Source organism: Varroa jacobsoni, unplaced genomic scaffold, assembly GCF_002532875.2.
Source record: "Varroa jacobsoni isolate VJ856 unplaced genomic scaffold, vjacob_1.0 scaffold_1168, whole genome shotgun sequence".
In the NCBI taxonomy this organism is placed as follows: domain Eukaryota; kingdom Metazoa; phylum Arthropoda; class Arachnida; order Mesostigmata; family Varroidae; genus Varroa; species Varroa jacobsoni.
The window spans coordinates 1-17,882 of record NW_019214070.1 but is presented as its reverse complement, the minus strand read 5'-3'; the positions used below and the strand labels follow the sequence as shown (position 1 = coordinate 17,882).

General features: G+C 41.0%; 1 protein-coding gene across 9 annotated transcripts; it reads left to right on the top strand.

Annotated features, from left to right (window-relative positions):
* Window positions 1-1,411: 1,411 nt before the first annotated feature.
* Window positions 1,412-17,693, top strand: Cdc42 (Cell division cycle 42). Of its 9 annotated transcripts, none has more exons than XM_022845489.2 (5): window positions 1,412-1,749; window positions 9,213-9,872; window positions 12,228-12,385; window positions 12,603-12,752; window positions 13,035-17,693. In XM_022845489.2, the coding sequence occupies exons 2-5, from the start codon at window positions 9,695-9,697 to the stop codon at window positions 13,122-13,124; spliced, it is 576 nt and encodes a 191-aa protein (XP_022701224.1). In that variant the 5' UTR covers window positions 1,412-1,749; window positions 9,213-9,694; the 3' UTR covers window positions 13,125-17,693. The 9 variants fall into 9 exon arrangements, with proteins under 9 accessions (XP_022701224.1, XP_022701214.1, XP_022701215.1 ...); XM_022845479.2 differs by having other exon boundaries at window positions 1,412-1,753; XM_022845480.2 differs by lacking the exon at window positions 1,412-1,749 and adding an exon at window positions 1,792-2,322.
* The last annotated feature ends 189 nt before the right edge of the window (window positions 17,694-17,882 follow it).

Here is a 17,882-nt window from a genome sequence, read left to right as displayed (position 1 = left end):
GCATTCATACAAACATGTTATTGACATTGTTAGTTTCTAGCTGAAACTAGTAGGTAGAGTAGGTGCATACCTGATATCAGTACTCCGTAAGTTGAAAATTTAGTTGATTTTCATGGAGCGTTGGATAGAATGATACATGCCTCTCATGTTACTGTCAGTCAATCGTGAAATCATGTGTTACTACATGTATTACATGCATCTCTTCACCGTAGATTGTTGGGTGTTCAATTTTAGGCATATAGCAAATCAGCTTTTCTTTGGACTTCGTATCGTCATGAAAACTAAGCGAATTTTTTATTTGTTCGAGCCGTGAGAAAATATGTCATCTTTTATTTCTCTTTGATTATTTTTCCCTCACCTATAAACAAACGTTTTCAATTTAGCCAAAATGGATTATCTAAATGTTAGATAAGGTATGGTCTCTCTATAGGTTGTAAGTTTTTTTATAGTTTAAAAAATAAATTCAACACTAGCTTTGTTATTCCTTGGTTAAGCGTTTATTTTTTTGCTAATGGGTCTCCAAAAAAACATTAACATATGGCCATTTCTGGTTTAAAATTCAGTATTAACAAAAGTAAGTTTAAGATATTGTCACCATGCTGTTTCAAAAGTCTGTTGGAAAAAATCCAAGTTTATCCGGCAAGCCCCACAAACCGGTTAGTTAGCAATCGATGGAAGGACACATGCATATATTATTTCACATCGAGGCTGACACTCCGCAATGTAAGCCTACCCTTGGCGGGCTTCGACGGCACACTGAAGTATACATGGTTTTGCCGTAAGCCTTTTTTGGACGACTTCCATAATAATGCCTTGGAATAGTTCACGTCTGTCAAGATTTAATATACAAGAGATAAAAGCTAAAAATCAGCCGCGAATAACAAAAAACTTGGTTTTTAAATCTTTGTGATCAACGCTCGCGTCCGTGTGAACATTGTTAATAATGCCTCCGGGATTATTCAGTTAGCTTTTACCGCTTGCATAACGACGTTTATCCACCAATCTCATACATGTCCTGTAAGCCTGGTGAGGCCCTTACTTGTCGATATCATGTCATGAATTGACGCAACGACAATTCCCGCCATAAAACTCCTTCCACCGTTGTCGTCTGCTAAGCAGCTTCATGAAGAACCATCCCTGAGTTGTGTTGTTGTTAATATTGTTGTTCTTATAATGGAACTACTGCTTATGATTTTGTTGGTTGCAGGGGGCGATCTATCATCATAAAATTATGTGGATGGTACGCTTGATACGCCCTACCGGGACGCTGCGGGTGACACTGTTCGGTAGCAGACGACATCGTATCGATATCATCATCATCGGTATTTCGTCTCTTCATTGTCATTCCTCTCCTCCCCGCTAATGTCTCGCAGCGCTCCGCCGCTGTGTCTATGTTCTACCATCACCAACTATCGGGACAGACGACAAAGCGGGCTATTGTGTCCTGCATGGATAACAAAGTTTTGAAAAGCCAAGCCGGAACCCACTAACGATGACAACGTACGGCCAGTGTTGGTGTAACGGGGAATGAGGGACGTCTGTTGCCTACAGCGTGAGAGTGGTTAGAGTACTCACTGCTAGTGGTAGCGTGGAGTACCTCATCGAGACATATTTGTTTGTGAGTGGATGTGTTTTGTGTAGAGTGTCTGGCTATTTCTATAAGCGTCAAGCAGGCCGAGTAGGTGCTATCCGTCGTCGCCGGATTTAGCCGCTATTTTGAGTCGAAAAGTGCTAGGACGAGTGGCCGCTGTGCGTAAGTATTGGTTGATTGGGAGTGTTGGTTAGTTGATGATAGAGGGTTGTTTGTCGACAGAGGGTTGTAGTACTGGTGTTGTTTCTTTAACTGCTACAACTGCAGCCGCAGCTCCTCTCGATTGAGTTAATTTGTTCGAACGGCACAAAGAAAACAACGTTCTGTATCGGTGTTCAGCCTGCCGCTGGGTGCTACGGACTGCCGCTGTATTTGTGTTATTAGTGTTTAATTGTGCTCGCAATAGCAGCGGTTTGGTGGTGGTGCCGTCATTCGATGTGTTCGCCGCCCTCCTGCCTACTACATCGATAGCGGCTGTAGCCCCGTAGATGCTGCCGCTGCTGCTACTACTACTCTTACGATATAGCCGTTCGTATCCTGGAAATGTGCCGTGAGTGGTGGTAGTGTAATGCCCGTTTGTGCCGCTGCAAACTTTGGTGGATGGGAATAGCAAATGCTGTCCGCGACGGCGACGTTTACGTCTCGATTTGTCTGTTGTTCTCTCTTGCCGTACTGCCGTTGGTTGTGACTACGTGCCGCTCGATCACAACTTGCGACGAAGCACCGACTAGGTACGTTTTTTCGCAATAAGGAACACAAACGAGTGGGAGTACGTAGAAGCGGGGAAACGGACAGCAGTCTCAGCGGTTGCCACTGTTGCTGCTGTTGTTGTAGTAGTAATAGTAGCGGCAGTAAGCTAGCTAGTGAACGCATGTGTCAGTCGTGTCACCAGACCAGCAGGCTTGCTGCCGACCGCCGGCCGCTCGAAACGACGACGACGACGACGACCAGGCCATCGTCTAGCCGGTGACCAGCGAGCAAACGGGCAAAGAGCCGCTCCAGCAAGAAACGGAGCCTAGCTACACAACAGCTCAGCTCTATCGTTCGGTCACTTTGTTCGTTCGTTCGTTCGTTCGTTCGTCCGTTCGTTGGACTACGAACTGCTGTAGCTACGGCTGTTCACCACTGCTGCTGCTGCTGCTGCTGCTGCTGCTGCTGCTGCTTCTCATTAGGCCTAGTGTTTATGTATCTGTCTGTTAAGTGTATCGGCTTGTTTCATCATACGTGAGTTGTAATGGAAAGTATTGAAGTTGGTGAAGAATACGTGTGAGGTGTGCAACGACAAACATATCCGCAAGACAGCATAACACGTGAGTGAGTAAGACTAAAAGGCTTGTTTCGTAGACGGAAAATATATAAGGCGACAACGAAACCGTGAGATCATTGGCCAAAAGGAATAGTGTAACCGACGGACAACAGTCAGTGGCTGTGTGTGCCGGATTAGCGACGAACAGAGCCATACATTTGCGAAGGCGTACCTACGACATGCATGTTATATATGTCCAACGAGATGATAGTACACCAGTAAACAAGACGCAGTTCGTCGGCAGTGCTGGTGTAAGCGAAGGCCTGGGTTGGCAAGTGACGTTTTCGGAATAAGAGGCAGACATGTGAATTGGCAGTGCTAGCAGGGTAACTTGTTTACAATGCCCCTTCTTAGCCAAGTAACCTTACAATTGGAAGTTGAACGAGCGGTATTAAGTAGTGAACCTGACGTGATCGACTACTTTTCGAACAGTGTGTCAGTGCTGCAGCACGGTTCTAGTATTAGGGTAAAAGTAGTTCGCCCAGAGATGAAATAACAACATCGTACCCGGCAGTGTTGTTTCCTTGTCAACAAGCTCCATATCTGTCCTGTCTGTCTGTCTGTCTGTATATATGTATGTATGTATGTCTGTCTGTCTGTCTGTCTATCACGTCCTATCTGCCTCGCTCGTTTGTTCATTCGAACCAGGTATTAGAGGCCAGTTGTTAGTGAGGTATCGTAGGTGGGCCTGCTGTTGTTACTGTTTTGGACGTTGCTGAGCTGCATTCGGCCAGCTGTATTTACAGCCAGTGACAGTCATGGCTGCTCTATTAAGAGTGCGCAGGTTCATCTGGTTAACTGGTCCCCGGCCTTTAATCTGATTAATTGTAGTGAAAGCCGTGGAACTTGTTTATCTTTCGATCTGACTAAGTATAGAGTGGTGACTGTATCCCATAAACATAACGCTCGTTTGTGTGGTTTATATCAGTAAAAAAACTGAGCCATGACCTCTAACTTATATTGGTTACGGTTTATTATTATTATTATTAAGGAACTGAAAAGAAAGGATTGTTGTTACTATAACTGAGTACGAAGTGTTTTAAGCTTTTACATTCAGTACTCGTATTCAAAATTCACACGCCATTGCTGCTATAACCGCTATAATAAAATGCAATATTTTGTACTGTTGCTATTATTGCAAGGAATGGTAATTGTTTGGTGGAGATTCGTACCACTTTTTTTCCAATCATTCATTTAACCATTTTTTTGAGGGAGTTTATTTTTGATTTCTTTTTAGGATCGATATATCAGTGTATAAATGTCAATGTTTGTGCAATATTTGTATCGTTGCTGTCGTCTGTTATCGTTAGCTATTACTTGCTCTTCGAATATCGCTATACATCTTTATCTGTCCGCCTATGATCTCCGCCTATGAATCCGTATTCGTCGTGGCCTACCAAGCGTGGCGTAGTAAATGCTCTATGGGGTTGATGGTGCTGTTGTGTGGTTGATGGTATTATGATGCTGTTGTGTGGTTGATGGTATTATGATGCTGCTGCTGGCTTGTATTGAAGCTAGTAGCATACAGGCCTCGTTGATTATGTCAGCGAAAACAAAAAGCCCCTAATGCTGCTGCGGCCGGCGTTTTCTGTCATTGTTGTTGTTCTGACGACGATGACGGTTGATATACGTTCCTTGACGATTGCAACTTCAACGACTCATATGTGTCGGATCGAAGAACGATGCTGTTTGTGCTGGCGATAATTATTAACATTAGCGCTAGTACAAGTATTTTACGCAATAAAGATCACCTCTGTCTGACAAAATCCCTGACGGCGATTCCGGTTGCAAAAGTCAAAGCAGTAACTGAAAACAGTATTGATTACTGGTCCAGTCTAGTTAAACTTTGCTAGAAGTTGCTCAATTGCAGGAACAGTAACATGGTCGATTGATGCTACTCTTACTGCCGTTCCAGTCGACATCGACTCCGCCGTCGTTGTCATTGTAGGCGGGAGATGACGTTACGCAGCAACAGCACTAGCCGCAGGCGCATGTCGCTGCTGTTGCCGTTTCGGGAACAGCGGACGTCTTCCGCTCTGAATCGGTTCTGCTGTCGGCCTGTGCGTTCTTTCGTTTGTTGGTTTGGCCGCGATGTTCGTGTTCGCTTTCAACGAGACCGTGCTGCTGACGATGACGATCGCTATTGTTGAGCTGGATCACCTCTTGTTCCGTCTCTCCTTCCTACCAGTCTCACTAAGTTGGTTCACTATCGTCTATATCATTAAAGACGACCAGATGCTTCCATCCACCTGCTTATTCGGTATAAGAATATAGCTTAGACCACTGCCGCTCTTTCACTTTATATATACATACATATATGATGCCGTTTAGAACGAGTTAAACCGTTTGATTCTCGTGATTTTTATGTTGTGAGCTCTATTAGTAGGTAAGAATGAGGCATGGCATGGGGTGCCGTCACGTGTTCTGTGCTCCTATTTATAAAAGCATTTGTCTTGGTGGAGGCTTTGGGGTGACCACCACCATTCCGTGGTTAGCTAATGCCGCCTCCTTACGGCGGTGAAGGCGGCAAGCGACTGTAGCTATAGGAGCTATCGAGTGCCGTGGTCACTGATCTGCTGGCACTGGTGCTCCATCGGCTTATTCACCACGAGCACCCCCACTGTGAGCTCCATTGGTGACCCTGCTGACTGCAGCAATGACCGTGGTGATGACGGTGCTCCACTTTCTCCTCGTTGTCGTCGTCGCCGACGACAAGGTAAGGTAATGGAACCAAATAGAATCACCATCACCTGAGAAGGGCTTAATAGGGTACCACAACGCCACGTGTATTTCCTTTTTTCGTGTATGTGTGGGGGTGTTAGTCTCTCAGTCGACCTCTCTATTTCCTCTGTGTATTGTCGGTTTATGTGAAACTACTGCTGCTACGGATATGAGCAGACACAGCGCGAGAAAAGCACTTCCTTGGGTGAAGTGATGACAAATGTGATCATACTGTTGTTACTTACGAGGAGAAGCTATGACAAAAAAATTGGCACAAAAATAAAATAAGCATATTTGTTATAAAACTTATGTAAATCTAGACTAATATGCTTTGTCGAAATTAGAAACCTGGTTACACTAAAGCGAATCTAAAGCGAACAGTCTCAAATACAAACGATTAAAATGTTGAGCAAAAACAACAAATAGCCCTTATTCCATCAAGTCGTAATCGATGGACCACGCTGCTCTATACTTGTATTTCTTGTACTTCTATATATATATATATATATAGCTCTGCCGTTTTTATAGATTATAGAAATTGTTGTGTTTCTACTGTAAGTAGAATTTTTTTACCTGTGTGTACTCTATCATAGTTAGTGTTCAATGAAAGGAAGCGCTGAGCATCGATCCTAAATGTGAGATCCTAAGAAGAGAGACAGAATTATTATAGCGTGTTCATAGCACAGAACTATCGAAGGTCAAGGATAAGATTAAAGGCTTCGACACTTCATAGATACACAAATACGTTATGCTACGTAGTGGACTGGGAAAAAAGGAAACTCATCTCAGGTTCCGCTACGGAAGGACAACGTAAATCTGAGTTGCGCACAGACAGACTCAGGAGAGAATATCAGAAAAAAAGAAGCTGTTTTAAGCTTTAAGTTAAAGCGGCATTATTCGTTTTAGTCGAAAAATTTTCATCATCAATAGAAAACCTATAAAGCTTCTTAGCTTTCCTTCAAATTAATTAGACCAATGATTAATTACAATGAGACCGTCCTAACGCTGCATCCAACATTACCATTATTTTTTGTTGAGAACAGCTTCTTATCAGTTGTTTCAGCTGCCTGGTTTGCCATTCGCTGCTTTATACTTTGTTATTTGACGCTGTCGCAGCTGGCGCCGTGACGACAGCGCGGCAGCGCGAGGGTATTATTGACTTGCTAGAATCGTTGCTGTCAGCGAACGCCGGGTGGTAAGGGAGACCTATTGTACCAACGATTCATTGGTGCAATTATTTCTTTCAGGCGCTTTCTTACCACAGCAATAACATCAAGTCGCTAATGGCCATTTTGGTGGAAGTTTGCCGCCATCAGAAAATGTCAGTTAATGATTAGGGCTTAGATCATTCGAAAATCGAAGAAGGCAACCAGCAATGTTGTCTTTTCATCGTGAAAGAGCAGAAGAAATCGGAGGGCACTTATAAAAATAAAAAGCATATGATACGGTGCGACTTAGGATTTATATGTAGTTGAGAAAATGAAATCTTTTGTCGCCTCATTGCGTAAAATACCAACAGCAGGTAGCACCTTCTATATTGTGTTTTTAACGCATTCCTATTAAACCTAAACAAAAAGCAAACTGGAGCGAAATATTTTATCATGACTGCATTTTTATATGGAAATTAGCCATATCTATCGAATCATTGTAAAATAATCTGTTATAACATCGTTTGTAAATTTGTACGCTTTTTAGATTTAAAGTTCGACAGTTGTTGGACTAATATTTGCTTTTTTTTGACCATATTAGCTAATAATTCAAGATAACTATATGTAAAGATACAAAAGCTAAATCATGGTTCGTGACCTGAGCGGACGTATTTTAAATTTCTTATTCTTCGAAGCTTCGTTGTTTCAAGCAAGCCAAATCATGCATTTGCTACTAGAGAACCATTTCCCATGAACTTAATCAAAATGTAAATACTTTATTAAGATATTATCAAAAGGTTGTAGTAGGATTCCTTCTTGCCTCGACTAAATCATATATTGCAACAAAAACTGACCTAGTATAGGTCAAGTACATGCATGTCTTACACAGAACTACTGACAAACCAAACATATGCAACTGTCGGTGTCAAAGCGTCTACCGGCCGTTCACAAATAAGACGTCAACGTGCTTTGTATGCTTACCTGGTAAGTGGCGGCTTGGCTTACGGCATCACTAGACTATCGCAATATTTGTGCAGTAAAATAATACCTATTTATATTTTCGTTCCGTGCAGAGACAAATTAGTGAGACTGACATCGACTGCAGCCAGGGATGTTATAATACATCGTACCTTGTGTCTTGCTTGCTGCCAGTTTGATGTTTATCTTTGCATATAACAACTGAAAATTTCCCAGCTGATTCTATAATTGAAATTCGAATTTCGCAGATCGTATGGGACTGCAGGTCACCACAGTTCGTATAGTTTGGAAAATACAAGTACGTCATTACTACTTTTGGTAGCAGCTAAAAGAGAATGCAGCCAAGAGACTAGTCAATTCGAGGATGGACAAACTGTCGCCAGCGTCAGCCAGTGCGCGTAGTAGGTCAAACTTCTGTGTCTGCCATACTATGCTGAGCCGCTTTCAACTTAACAATCCTAGACAACAGCAGCCAGATCTGGTGCATTGACGTTGCACCGAAGAATGAAATGGTAAAGGATGCAAATAGTCTGATGGTACCCATCGTAGAGTTGGGAGCCTTGAACTGATTGATGTTAAAAGAATACAATGGATAAATCTTCGTTTGAATAAGATCACGTTAAACTTGACAGGGGGACGATGTTCCTGAGTACGAATTTACTAACGAGCTCCTGTATTGACTTAACGGAACACTGCGCTATTACGGACCACGCGAGCCCAGGCAACTACTGTACTAAAGTAAAAGTACTGAAGCGCTTTTACTTCGTCCGTGAAATGTGACAGCTCTGTGAGTAGGGTGCCGAACGTGGCTTCCGAGCGTCTACCCCCATTCAAGGAGCCGTGCAATTCCAAGAACGACTGGTTGCAAAGAATGCCGAGGTGCATACGCGCAAGGCTCTACAAGTGGTTTCAGCAAAGGAAAGAGATTCGGTTTAAGCTAACATAACAAGCGCCACAGTGTTCAAAGAGCGGGACGAAAGTAGTATAAGTTATCGGATAACCTGGTTACACCAAACCTTGGCCTGCTCTCAAGTGGGTGTCATTGCAAAACTGGAGGTTTGGCATTTGTAAAGGACTAGCGATTGTCCTAGACCATATGTCGGGATACATAAGTAGTTATTAATAATAATTCTTAAGTACTCTATTTGTTATTGCCACGTGTGGACGAGGTATGAAGCGAATAAATAGCATTTTGCCGATAGTAGTATATAAGTCAAAAGGTGTAATAAAAAGCGATGTTACAGCGCCCAGCTCACACTTTGCATATCGGTTTTTATTGCATTCGCTAGAGTACTACAAACATAGCAATTGCCCTGCAAAAATTGTCTCTCAATTCGTTCTTACCACGGAACCCACGGAATGGGAGCCGAGTAGATTTTGTCTGCCACCTGCCTCTTTGTACCTCGGAACCTCGGAATCGAATTGTCTAATTCATTTTTCTTTTCCTTATTCTCTCTTACATTTTCAGCTTGTACGGAGGAAACGCCGCGGGGTAGGGCCGGCACCCCCGCGGAGAACGCTAACGCAGTGCTCGTGAGAGCGTGTCGAGTTTCGAGACATCAGGCGACATTTCACTTGTCACGAGCAAGCGGCGTCCCCTCGAATGCGGACGAACGACAAATCGCATTAGATCATATCATTAATTTTATATGGAGAGCAGTAGTTACATGTACAACATCAATGTCATAATTGAAATTTAGTATCGGAGATTGGCCGTGTTGGTAACGGTTGCCAAAATCATCCATCGAAAAGGTAGACGTAAAGCCACGTAAGGTATATCGACCTCGAATTCTTTCGGACTTCGCCGTCATCTCAGCAAAGCTATATGGTCCTCAAGCATCTTTAAACAGATCAAGGAGCTGGGACTACTAAAGAAGCTCGGCGAAAGCGCAGCATCGGAGTGCGTCGGAGGTGTGCGGTGGTGGCCCAGGCCGATAGGAGTGGTCCGGGATGCAGACAATCAAGTGTGTTGTGGTGGGCGATGGAGCTGTGGGAAAGACCTGTCTGCTCATATCATATACCACCAACAAATTTCCTTCAGAATATGTTCCAACTGTTTTCGACAACTATGCTGTCACTGTTATGATTGGTGGGGAACCATATACGTTAGGCCTGTTTGATACAGCCGGTAAGTATAACATATAAAGAATCCTTTGGTTTATTAATATTGGTAATAATGGCAGAGGCCGAGGGATCGCACGGTTTCGTCGAAACCTGATGGGTAAAAGCACATGTTAGCTAAATTGATCTGTTGGATAGAATCTCGCAAAATTTCTACATATCGCTGAACCCATTTACTGGCGATCTGTTCTCTTCTAGCAAAAACTGGCACAAAACGTCAATAGTGGTTATACTGATATGTTCACTAAAAAAGAAATGCTCCATGATAGATTAGTAGCAACGTGTTTGCGTAGGTATCCTAGGCAGTGGACAGAATCATCCTATTGGGGGCTAGCCATTTGATATAACGGCGGATCCTGACAAAAAGAGGATTTCATTTTGGTAGTTGTAGTCATCCTTAAGGTAATCCTAACTGCACATATATGGGTGTATAGGATGGGTATCGTGCGATGCCAGCTTCATTATGTAATTGTGAAGATATATTTAGTTAGCAAAAATTCAAATTCAAAGACTCATACAAGTAATTTCTACCCTGGGATACCCCTACTTGTCTTTATTTTTGTTCATAACTGCTCTGCGTAAGATCCAAGAAACGCGCCTGCTGATTATCTTACGCAAGATTATGACTCACTAGTAAAATTTGTTTCTCACAAGCTTTCGAATACTATCGTATGAACAAAATGGCTAGAGGCGCAACGATACACAGTTGCCAATATTCCATCACGAATTTTTTGTGCTGACCTTTCCCAAGTAGTTCACACAACGGTTTTTGTATGGTTCCATTTTAAACGAGGATCAGACCATTGACTAAGTAAATTCACACCTTAAGAAAGTTGTGACAATGTGTAATAAATGATAAAAGTCACCGCATTTAATAAACGATCTACATTCCGAAGTAGCTATCGGTTAGTGATGCACAGTAATCCTCACAGTTCTACTGTAAATACGCATATGACGATGCAAATTGCCACCTTAACGCCTTACTGGCATTTACTGATTAAGCTATGGCTAGCAACAAGCTGATAATGGGGTCTTTCATTCATACGAATTTTAGCAGCGAACAAATTCATTATATATTGACTGTTACCCTTAAGGACTTTTTGCTATTCTCGACCAATTTATTTATTCCTTCTTGTTGGAAACTTTCACATCTGGTGTTGTTTAGACTTTATTCACTTAAATATACTGCTACGGATTGAATTAATGTGTGACCGGGTTATTTTTTAAGTGGATTAATTAGTCAGTGAATCTGTCAGCGTGAGGTGTCGAGAATATGATGAATGCAAACGAATTTCCCATTCAGGATCCTGCAGGCCGATTTTAACTATTTTTGCAGCTACACACTGTTTTTGGGAAAAACGTCGCTCGTCTACCGGGCCTTTCATGCCTCGTTCATTCCATGGAATTGGGCTAAATATAAACTTTTGTTGACCATCTTGATCTTCTTGTCAAGCACTTTCAAAGATATAAAATTTCTCTAGCCTTTTGCGATTGAAATTTGACTAAAGTATGCACTTCCGCTACTTATTCTTTTCTCCGCTTTTTGTTGATGTGGAAACACCACTCCCCGTCATTCGTATACTATGTCGAAACCTGTCATCGTGGCTGCTCGTTGTCTGACGAACACAAAAATATTAAAAAGGTTTTACTGCGCTCTTTATTCAGATTATGAGGCTTCCGAACACCTAATTTTTAACTCACCCATAAGTTCAAAATGCCTGCCGACTGTCATATGACTACTGTTTGATTTCTTCGCTAATTCCTTAGTGGGCCATCTTCCTTCAACAATGCATTCAATAGGTCTTCATCAACTTCCAGTAGCCCACTGGAGTGTAATGCTTTTTTTTAACTCGACGCTATCATGAATAAATCTTGCAAACTACTATTAAGCAGTGCTCCTCGAATTAATAGAGTCCACAATGTACGCAGCACACGTATCATAGGCTACTTCGACAGCTTTTTGATGAAATGGGGCGCAATAAATAGATTATGGGTATAAAAAGGATATGTTGGTTTCATTAGAAATTATTGGAGCTTAAACTCTGCGTAAAATTCCATTCACTGAAGGCCGATTTTATAAAGAGACAGAAAAAGCATTTTTGATTGTACGCAGAAACAAAAACGTAAAAAGGAATGGGAATTTAAAGAAAAATCCCGCTTACTTCTTAAAGTTTATGGGTGTATTATTGTTAGAGTTAAGGCAAACAACAGTTATTACACATGTTCAGATATTATGAGACGAAACGAGCAGCTTGTTGTCGCGAAGAAATTCACCTAATTTGTTCAATAATTCCGTAATTAATTATAATAGCATATTCTTTCTCTCTAAAGACTTGATGTTGACTGATGTTACACATTACAGGTCAGGAGGATTACGACCGGCTCCGCCCTCTCTCGTATCCGCAAACAGATGTTTTTCTCGTTTGTTTTTCGGTAGTCAGTCCAAGTTCATACGAAAATGTGCGCGAAAAATGGGTCCCCGAAATCACGCACCATTGCGCCAAAACGCCTTTCCTGCTGGTAAGTAAATTAATTCAAATAGAGTTTACAAGGTGCAATTAATTTAAACTATCACATACCATATTGTTTATGCTTACTTTCATTTTTCGCGTGTCAGTCTTCGTGTGTCGGTGTATTATAATGGTGTTATCACTATTTAATTGAAATCTGACTCTGAAGCAAATATCTAGGTATTCGTATTAATTATGGAATTCTTGCTTCTTATACAAAATTACAGGTGGGCACGCAGATTGATCTACGGGACGACCAAGGCACGCTGGAGAAGTTAGCCAAAAATAAACAGAAGCCTGTGTGCGCTGAACACGGGGATAAACTAGCCAAGGACCTGCGCGCCGTCAAATATGTCGAGTGCTCAGCCCTTACCCAAGTATGCATCCATCGTATTACTTAGTTTTTATGGCCCATCCTTATTAGGCATATTAACAAGTATCTTTAAGATAGTTCGAGAAAGTTGTTTCTGTAACTATGCATACTCATTGTTCTACTTATTATGCAAATAATCACAAACGTCTTCGCTTTCTATTTGTAGCTATTTTTGAATGAACTTTACCATTTATCAGTGAGCTTCGATATATGATACATCACGTGGAAACAACCGTTAAGCACTTTTTCTAATCTTTACGCCTTGTTTTTCTTTGCCAATTTGCAGAAAGGGCTGAAGAATGTATTTGATGAAGCAATTTTGGCGGCACTTGAACCGCCAGAAACGAAGCCTAAACGAAAGTGCGTACTTCTTTGAATAAGACTTATAGATAGGAAGAGCCCTTCTACCCTCTCAGACACAGGGAACTAAGGACGAAAGGAAGACGTGTGTGAAGAATATCGTTCCGCCTCCACAATTTTCACGCCCTCATACATTCACCCAACTCCCCATTGCCCCGTTACGTCTGCTGTAACGAAAACATCCAGCCTCGCCATCCTTGCCTTCGGATGATGAGCACGTTAGCTGTTTGAAAGTACTAGCAACAACAGAAGCCAACATTCAATAGCTTACATGGCAAAACCAATTGCAAGCAACCAACGGCACACAGCCAACAAGTTAGATACGTTTGATTTCGGCCTTAACACATGACCTTTAAGACAAACATAATCGGTGTCTGGAACGTCATATTAAGTAACGCACACACACACACACATGAAGGACAGTTTGGCTGAAATGCTCTCGGTGGAGCGACTGTCACTTCAGTCCATCGAACTATTGCATATGTTTATCGATTACTTGAGTACTACACATGAAACAACGTCTCCATGTAACAACGCCATTCGCGTCGTTACATGGCGCGTTAACCCGTTAAACTGAGCAACAAGTGTGCTGTATCACGGTGCGATGATTTTTCGCGGCAAATAACTTACGTATGTATGACGTGTTATTACGTTATTGGCCGTGCGTAGAGCTGGCAGTAGACTATTACCAAACAAAAAAAATATATATATGCGTGTGTGTAGGATGGTGTGAGGCAGAAGTAAGATAATAACGAGTTAGTTGTTCCTTATTCGTATATAAAGCATGCTATAGAACATCTAGTTACTGCCAAAACAATACCCGAGGTCCTAAGGACGTACATCAGTACGCGTAATCGAAATTTTGGACGTGAAAGTAACCCACCGGCATATTCATCACATTTATATAGCTAGCAGGAATTACCAAATCAATAACAAAAAAGAATAACATGAAAAGGGAACCGTCGACAATAACATGCATAGAATCATAATTGCTATATTGAGAATATTTTTTTTTCATAAGAAGCTAAACAGCATCACGCAGTACTATTACCTAGTTCGAGTGCTTCAGTTGAATTCAGTTTTAGTGATAAGCCTTTGGGAATAACAAGTCAGTGGCGGAAATCGACTCGCCTACGGTTTCATGCGTTTATGGAAGAAAAGAGACGTTGTCTTATGTAAGTACCTATTGCTGTTCGCTAGTAGGTTAAAATGCTGATAGTAGAAGCAGTTTAAAAATGCCTAACACTGATTTGTTGAGACATACTGAAGTAAATATTTGCCGCCGAAATTAGTTGCCGTTATTAGTATTGTTTTTGGTTGTCGTCGACATAATAGCAAAGGTTCTGTTGAGAAAGGCTAATGGCTAAAGCTTTTAGCGCCAGAAAGTCACGAGCACTGGCTGGAACATTTTCTATTTATAAAATTATATTGTCTATCGATTAATAATAAGATTGGAAATAATGGACTGCGCCGCGGAATCTTACCTATTATAGAGATCCGCTATACTAGCATTGTTACTACTACTAATAATAATGATGCTAATGGTATCCTGAGCGTCAGCCTAACCAAAATTAAACCATATAAATAGTGAAGGGACATATATAAAGAGGCTAATTTTTTAAGTATAGTTAGTATCAAGTGTTGTACTCTGTTGACACTGTTGAGTGGTATCATGTTCTAGTTACACAGATAATTATGATGATTATTATATGATTGACGACGATGGCGACGATAATAATAACATCTATCGTTGCTGATAGCTGTCTATGATATTTGGTTAGGCAACAAAAATCGGAAATTATGGTATATGCAGCACGTTGTATTACGATTATTACCATTAATAAGAATAATTAGGTAGTATTAGGTTCTTATTATCATTATGACTTTTTTAATGAGTGACCGCTGGGGGTAGTCGTAAAATAAAAAAAAAAACATAAAACTCAGCCCTTAGTCATCAGATACCATACAAAAAATATTTATTATTGATTGCCAAATCGTAATTTTACGAATTTCGCTTGAACGACGCCTTTTTGAACTGACGACAAGAGATGAACAGCACCACCATCTACAACAATAATCAACATGGTAGGACATGAACTCCTTGTTCTATTACCTTGCGATAAATAACATACGGAGCTTGCTCGTTGACATTTGCATCGATAGAGGCTTTCTGGTATACAGACACACTTATTATGAATTCATGCTAGCGGTAAAACGAAACCTTCGAGTTGTAATATTTTCGAATTTAATATAACGTTCCCCTAATCATTTAGTAGTTTCAAATTATTTAGAGGGCTTGTAAAGGATCTTTCGATGGATGTAACATCAAGAACAAGAGGCATGATTAAGTTTTCGATAGCAATAAGTCAATCATTATTATTATCAAATAGGAACCGTGTGAAGCGCTTGAGTAGAAATTCCTGCAGACAGCAGATGCTGCTAAACTAGAATAAAAGGCAGAAGCCAGTAGAAGCCGATGAAACTCAGTTACAAAAAAAGTTGCGAGATTAAATCAGAGTTGAGAATGAAACATTTGGATGGATGGGTCTGCCGCCTTTTCCTATGGTCACTGGCACCAGAACATAGTACATACAACTATTTGTGCATAGTATCGATTGACTGAATGAGGGGAAACTTAAATGGGATGTAAGCAGAGCTTTTTTTGTCTGAAGCTAAAACGAAGAACGAGAGCCACTGTTTGATTATTGGAAGGCTGAACATAAATTACCTAGTCGGCTGAGCGTCAACAGTAACAAATAAGAACACAAATTATAAAGTCCACGGTCTCCCAATTAGATCCCAACCAGCAGAGACACCTGAGTTTATAAGCACGAATGGCATAAGAACAATATACAAATAGTGGGTACGGCGAATGTGAGTGAATAGAATAAAGAAGTTTCAAAACGGAAATAATTATAAGCAACTAATTAATTAAAGAGTCTTTTAATAAATAAAAGTGTTTCCTATTTGCATGATGCATGTCGTGTCTCATCCACAAAAATGTTAAGTCGTACTGTGAAGTGGAATTCTTCTATCAAATGGATTCGGTTACTTTTAATAGGAAATTAGGGAACAGTTTAGCTACCTGGATACGGTGAGTGCCAGAGCAATCCACTCAACAGACAGGCAGATACGAGTGTACGTTATTTCCGTACTAGTACACCGTGTATGACTCTCGCGTACCTCTTTATAACATTATGATTAATAATAAAATAAATAATTATAAATACATTACTTACGTTACGTCAAACTTCAAAGAGGAAAAAAATGTAGTGTGCAAATCTCTGTCGCTCGGCACCATCGGCTATAAAAACGCGTCTCGAGTTCAACGTTCTGTACCTAAGCATTCCTTCAGACAGATGGCTTTTCCAACATTAAGCAATGTGTATTTATCCTTGGCTTCGAATTCGGACCACTACGTGCCCTCAGATCTAACAGGCAAACTCTTTACACCGCACTATCATGAGGGTACCGTTGGCAGCACTGCTACTACCATTTGTACTTGATAATAACGACAGACTGTAACAGCGCTAACAGTAGTTGTACGCTAGCAAAGAATAACTTTAACAGCAGCAGAGAGACAGAACAAATGTAGTAATAACCTAATATATATATATATATGTGTGTGCGTGTGCGTGTGTGTTTGTGTGCGAAAAAAAACAACGCGGGCAGGAGAGTACCCAGCAGGTAAAGAATGCTTGTATGATGTCGACGAACTGAAAAAGGATTAACAGTAATGCGACTGATCCTGATTACGAATAATGGATTGAACTAGATGATCTAGGAGAATGTGTAATAGCGAAAAATATGTAAACGCAAGACAGGAGAAGTATACAGATGGGCGAAGTGCGAGGGACGTCGGCGCCGACAAGTGGGGGGTCACAGCAGATGCCAACATGGGAAAATCGGGTGAGAACGAAAACATTGCCATTTTCACGAACGGCCAGCGTGTCATGAAAAAAGGCCAATAGGGACCTAAATAGAGTTGATAAGATATAGAAAACCGAACAGCTGCCTAGTAAATGCTTAGAGAGACTTTAACGGCAGTAAAATGGGCAAAGACAGAACTAGTGGAAAAGAGACCGGTAAGAGGGATACAACAAGAGGGGTGCAGCAAATAGGGGCAGGATGGGGACACAAATAGATGCGGGAGGTGGATGGTGCCCCATTTGACAGAGACACAAAAACGAAAACAAGCGAAACAGTATGACACTATGCTAAATCACGACGAGCAGTAAACGAAGACCGAAGAAAGTTGAAAAGAACGGAACAAAGATAAATGTATGTGTATTGTTATTAGAATTTTATGGTAAAAACAAGGTGCGATTCAAAGAATGTGGATGACCGAGAGAAGAGCACTGGAATGATGAAAAAGTGATGGTAACAAAATGATGAAAATCACCTTATGATAATAATTATCTTAATAATGAAGATGATGATGAAAAGAGGAAATGAAGCATGGGGTAACAGAGCATAGTACTTTACCCCAAAATGATGATGACGACGTTCGAAAAAGATCAAGGTAATGACATTGATTAAATAAAGATATCGACAATAACGATAATAATAATAATCTAAGACACAATGATGGAATGTCCTCTTTTTATAAGTGATTCAAGTAATGGAGTATAGGAGATGAAAGATAATGCTGATAATAATAAACATTTAAGTACAGCGAAGAAACGAAAGGAACGGGGCCACATGAGAAAAAGAAGACAAAAATCAGAGAATGGCGAAAACTTGACAGTAATAGAACGACAAAATTAAAGACCGT

Bases quoted from the DNA above. Each gene is read 5' to 3' on its own strand.
- Cdc42 (XM_022845489.2), top strand. From the start codon at position 9,695: ATGCAGACAATCAAGTGTGTTGTGGTGGGCGATGGAGCTGTGGGAAAG. The intron at 9,873-12,227 runs GTAAGTATAACA...TACACATTACAG, and splicing joins AGGCCTGTTTGATACAGCCG to GTCAGGAGGATTACGACCGG. The intron at 12,753-13,034 runs GTATGCATCCAT...GCCAATTTGCAG, and splicing joins AGTGCTCAGCCCTTACCCAA to AAAGGGCTGAAGAATGTATT.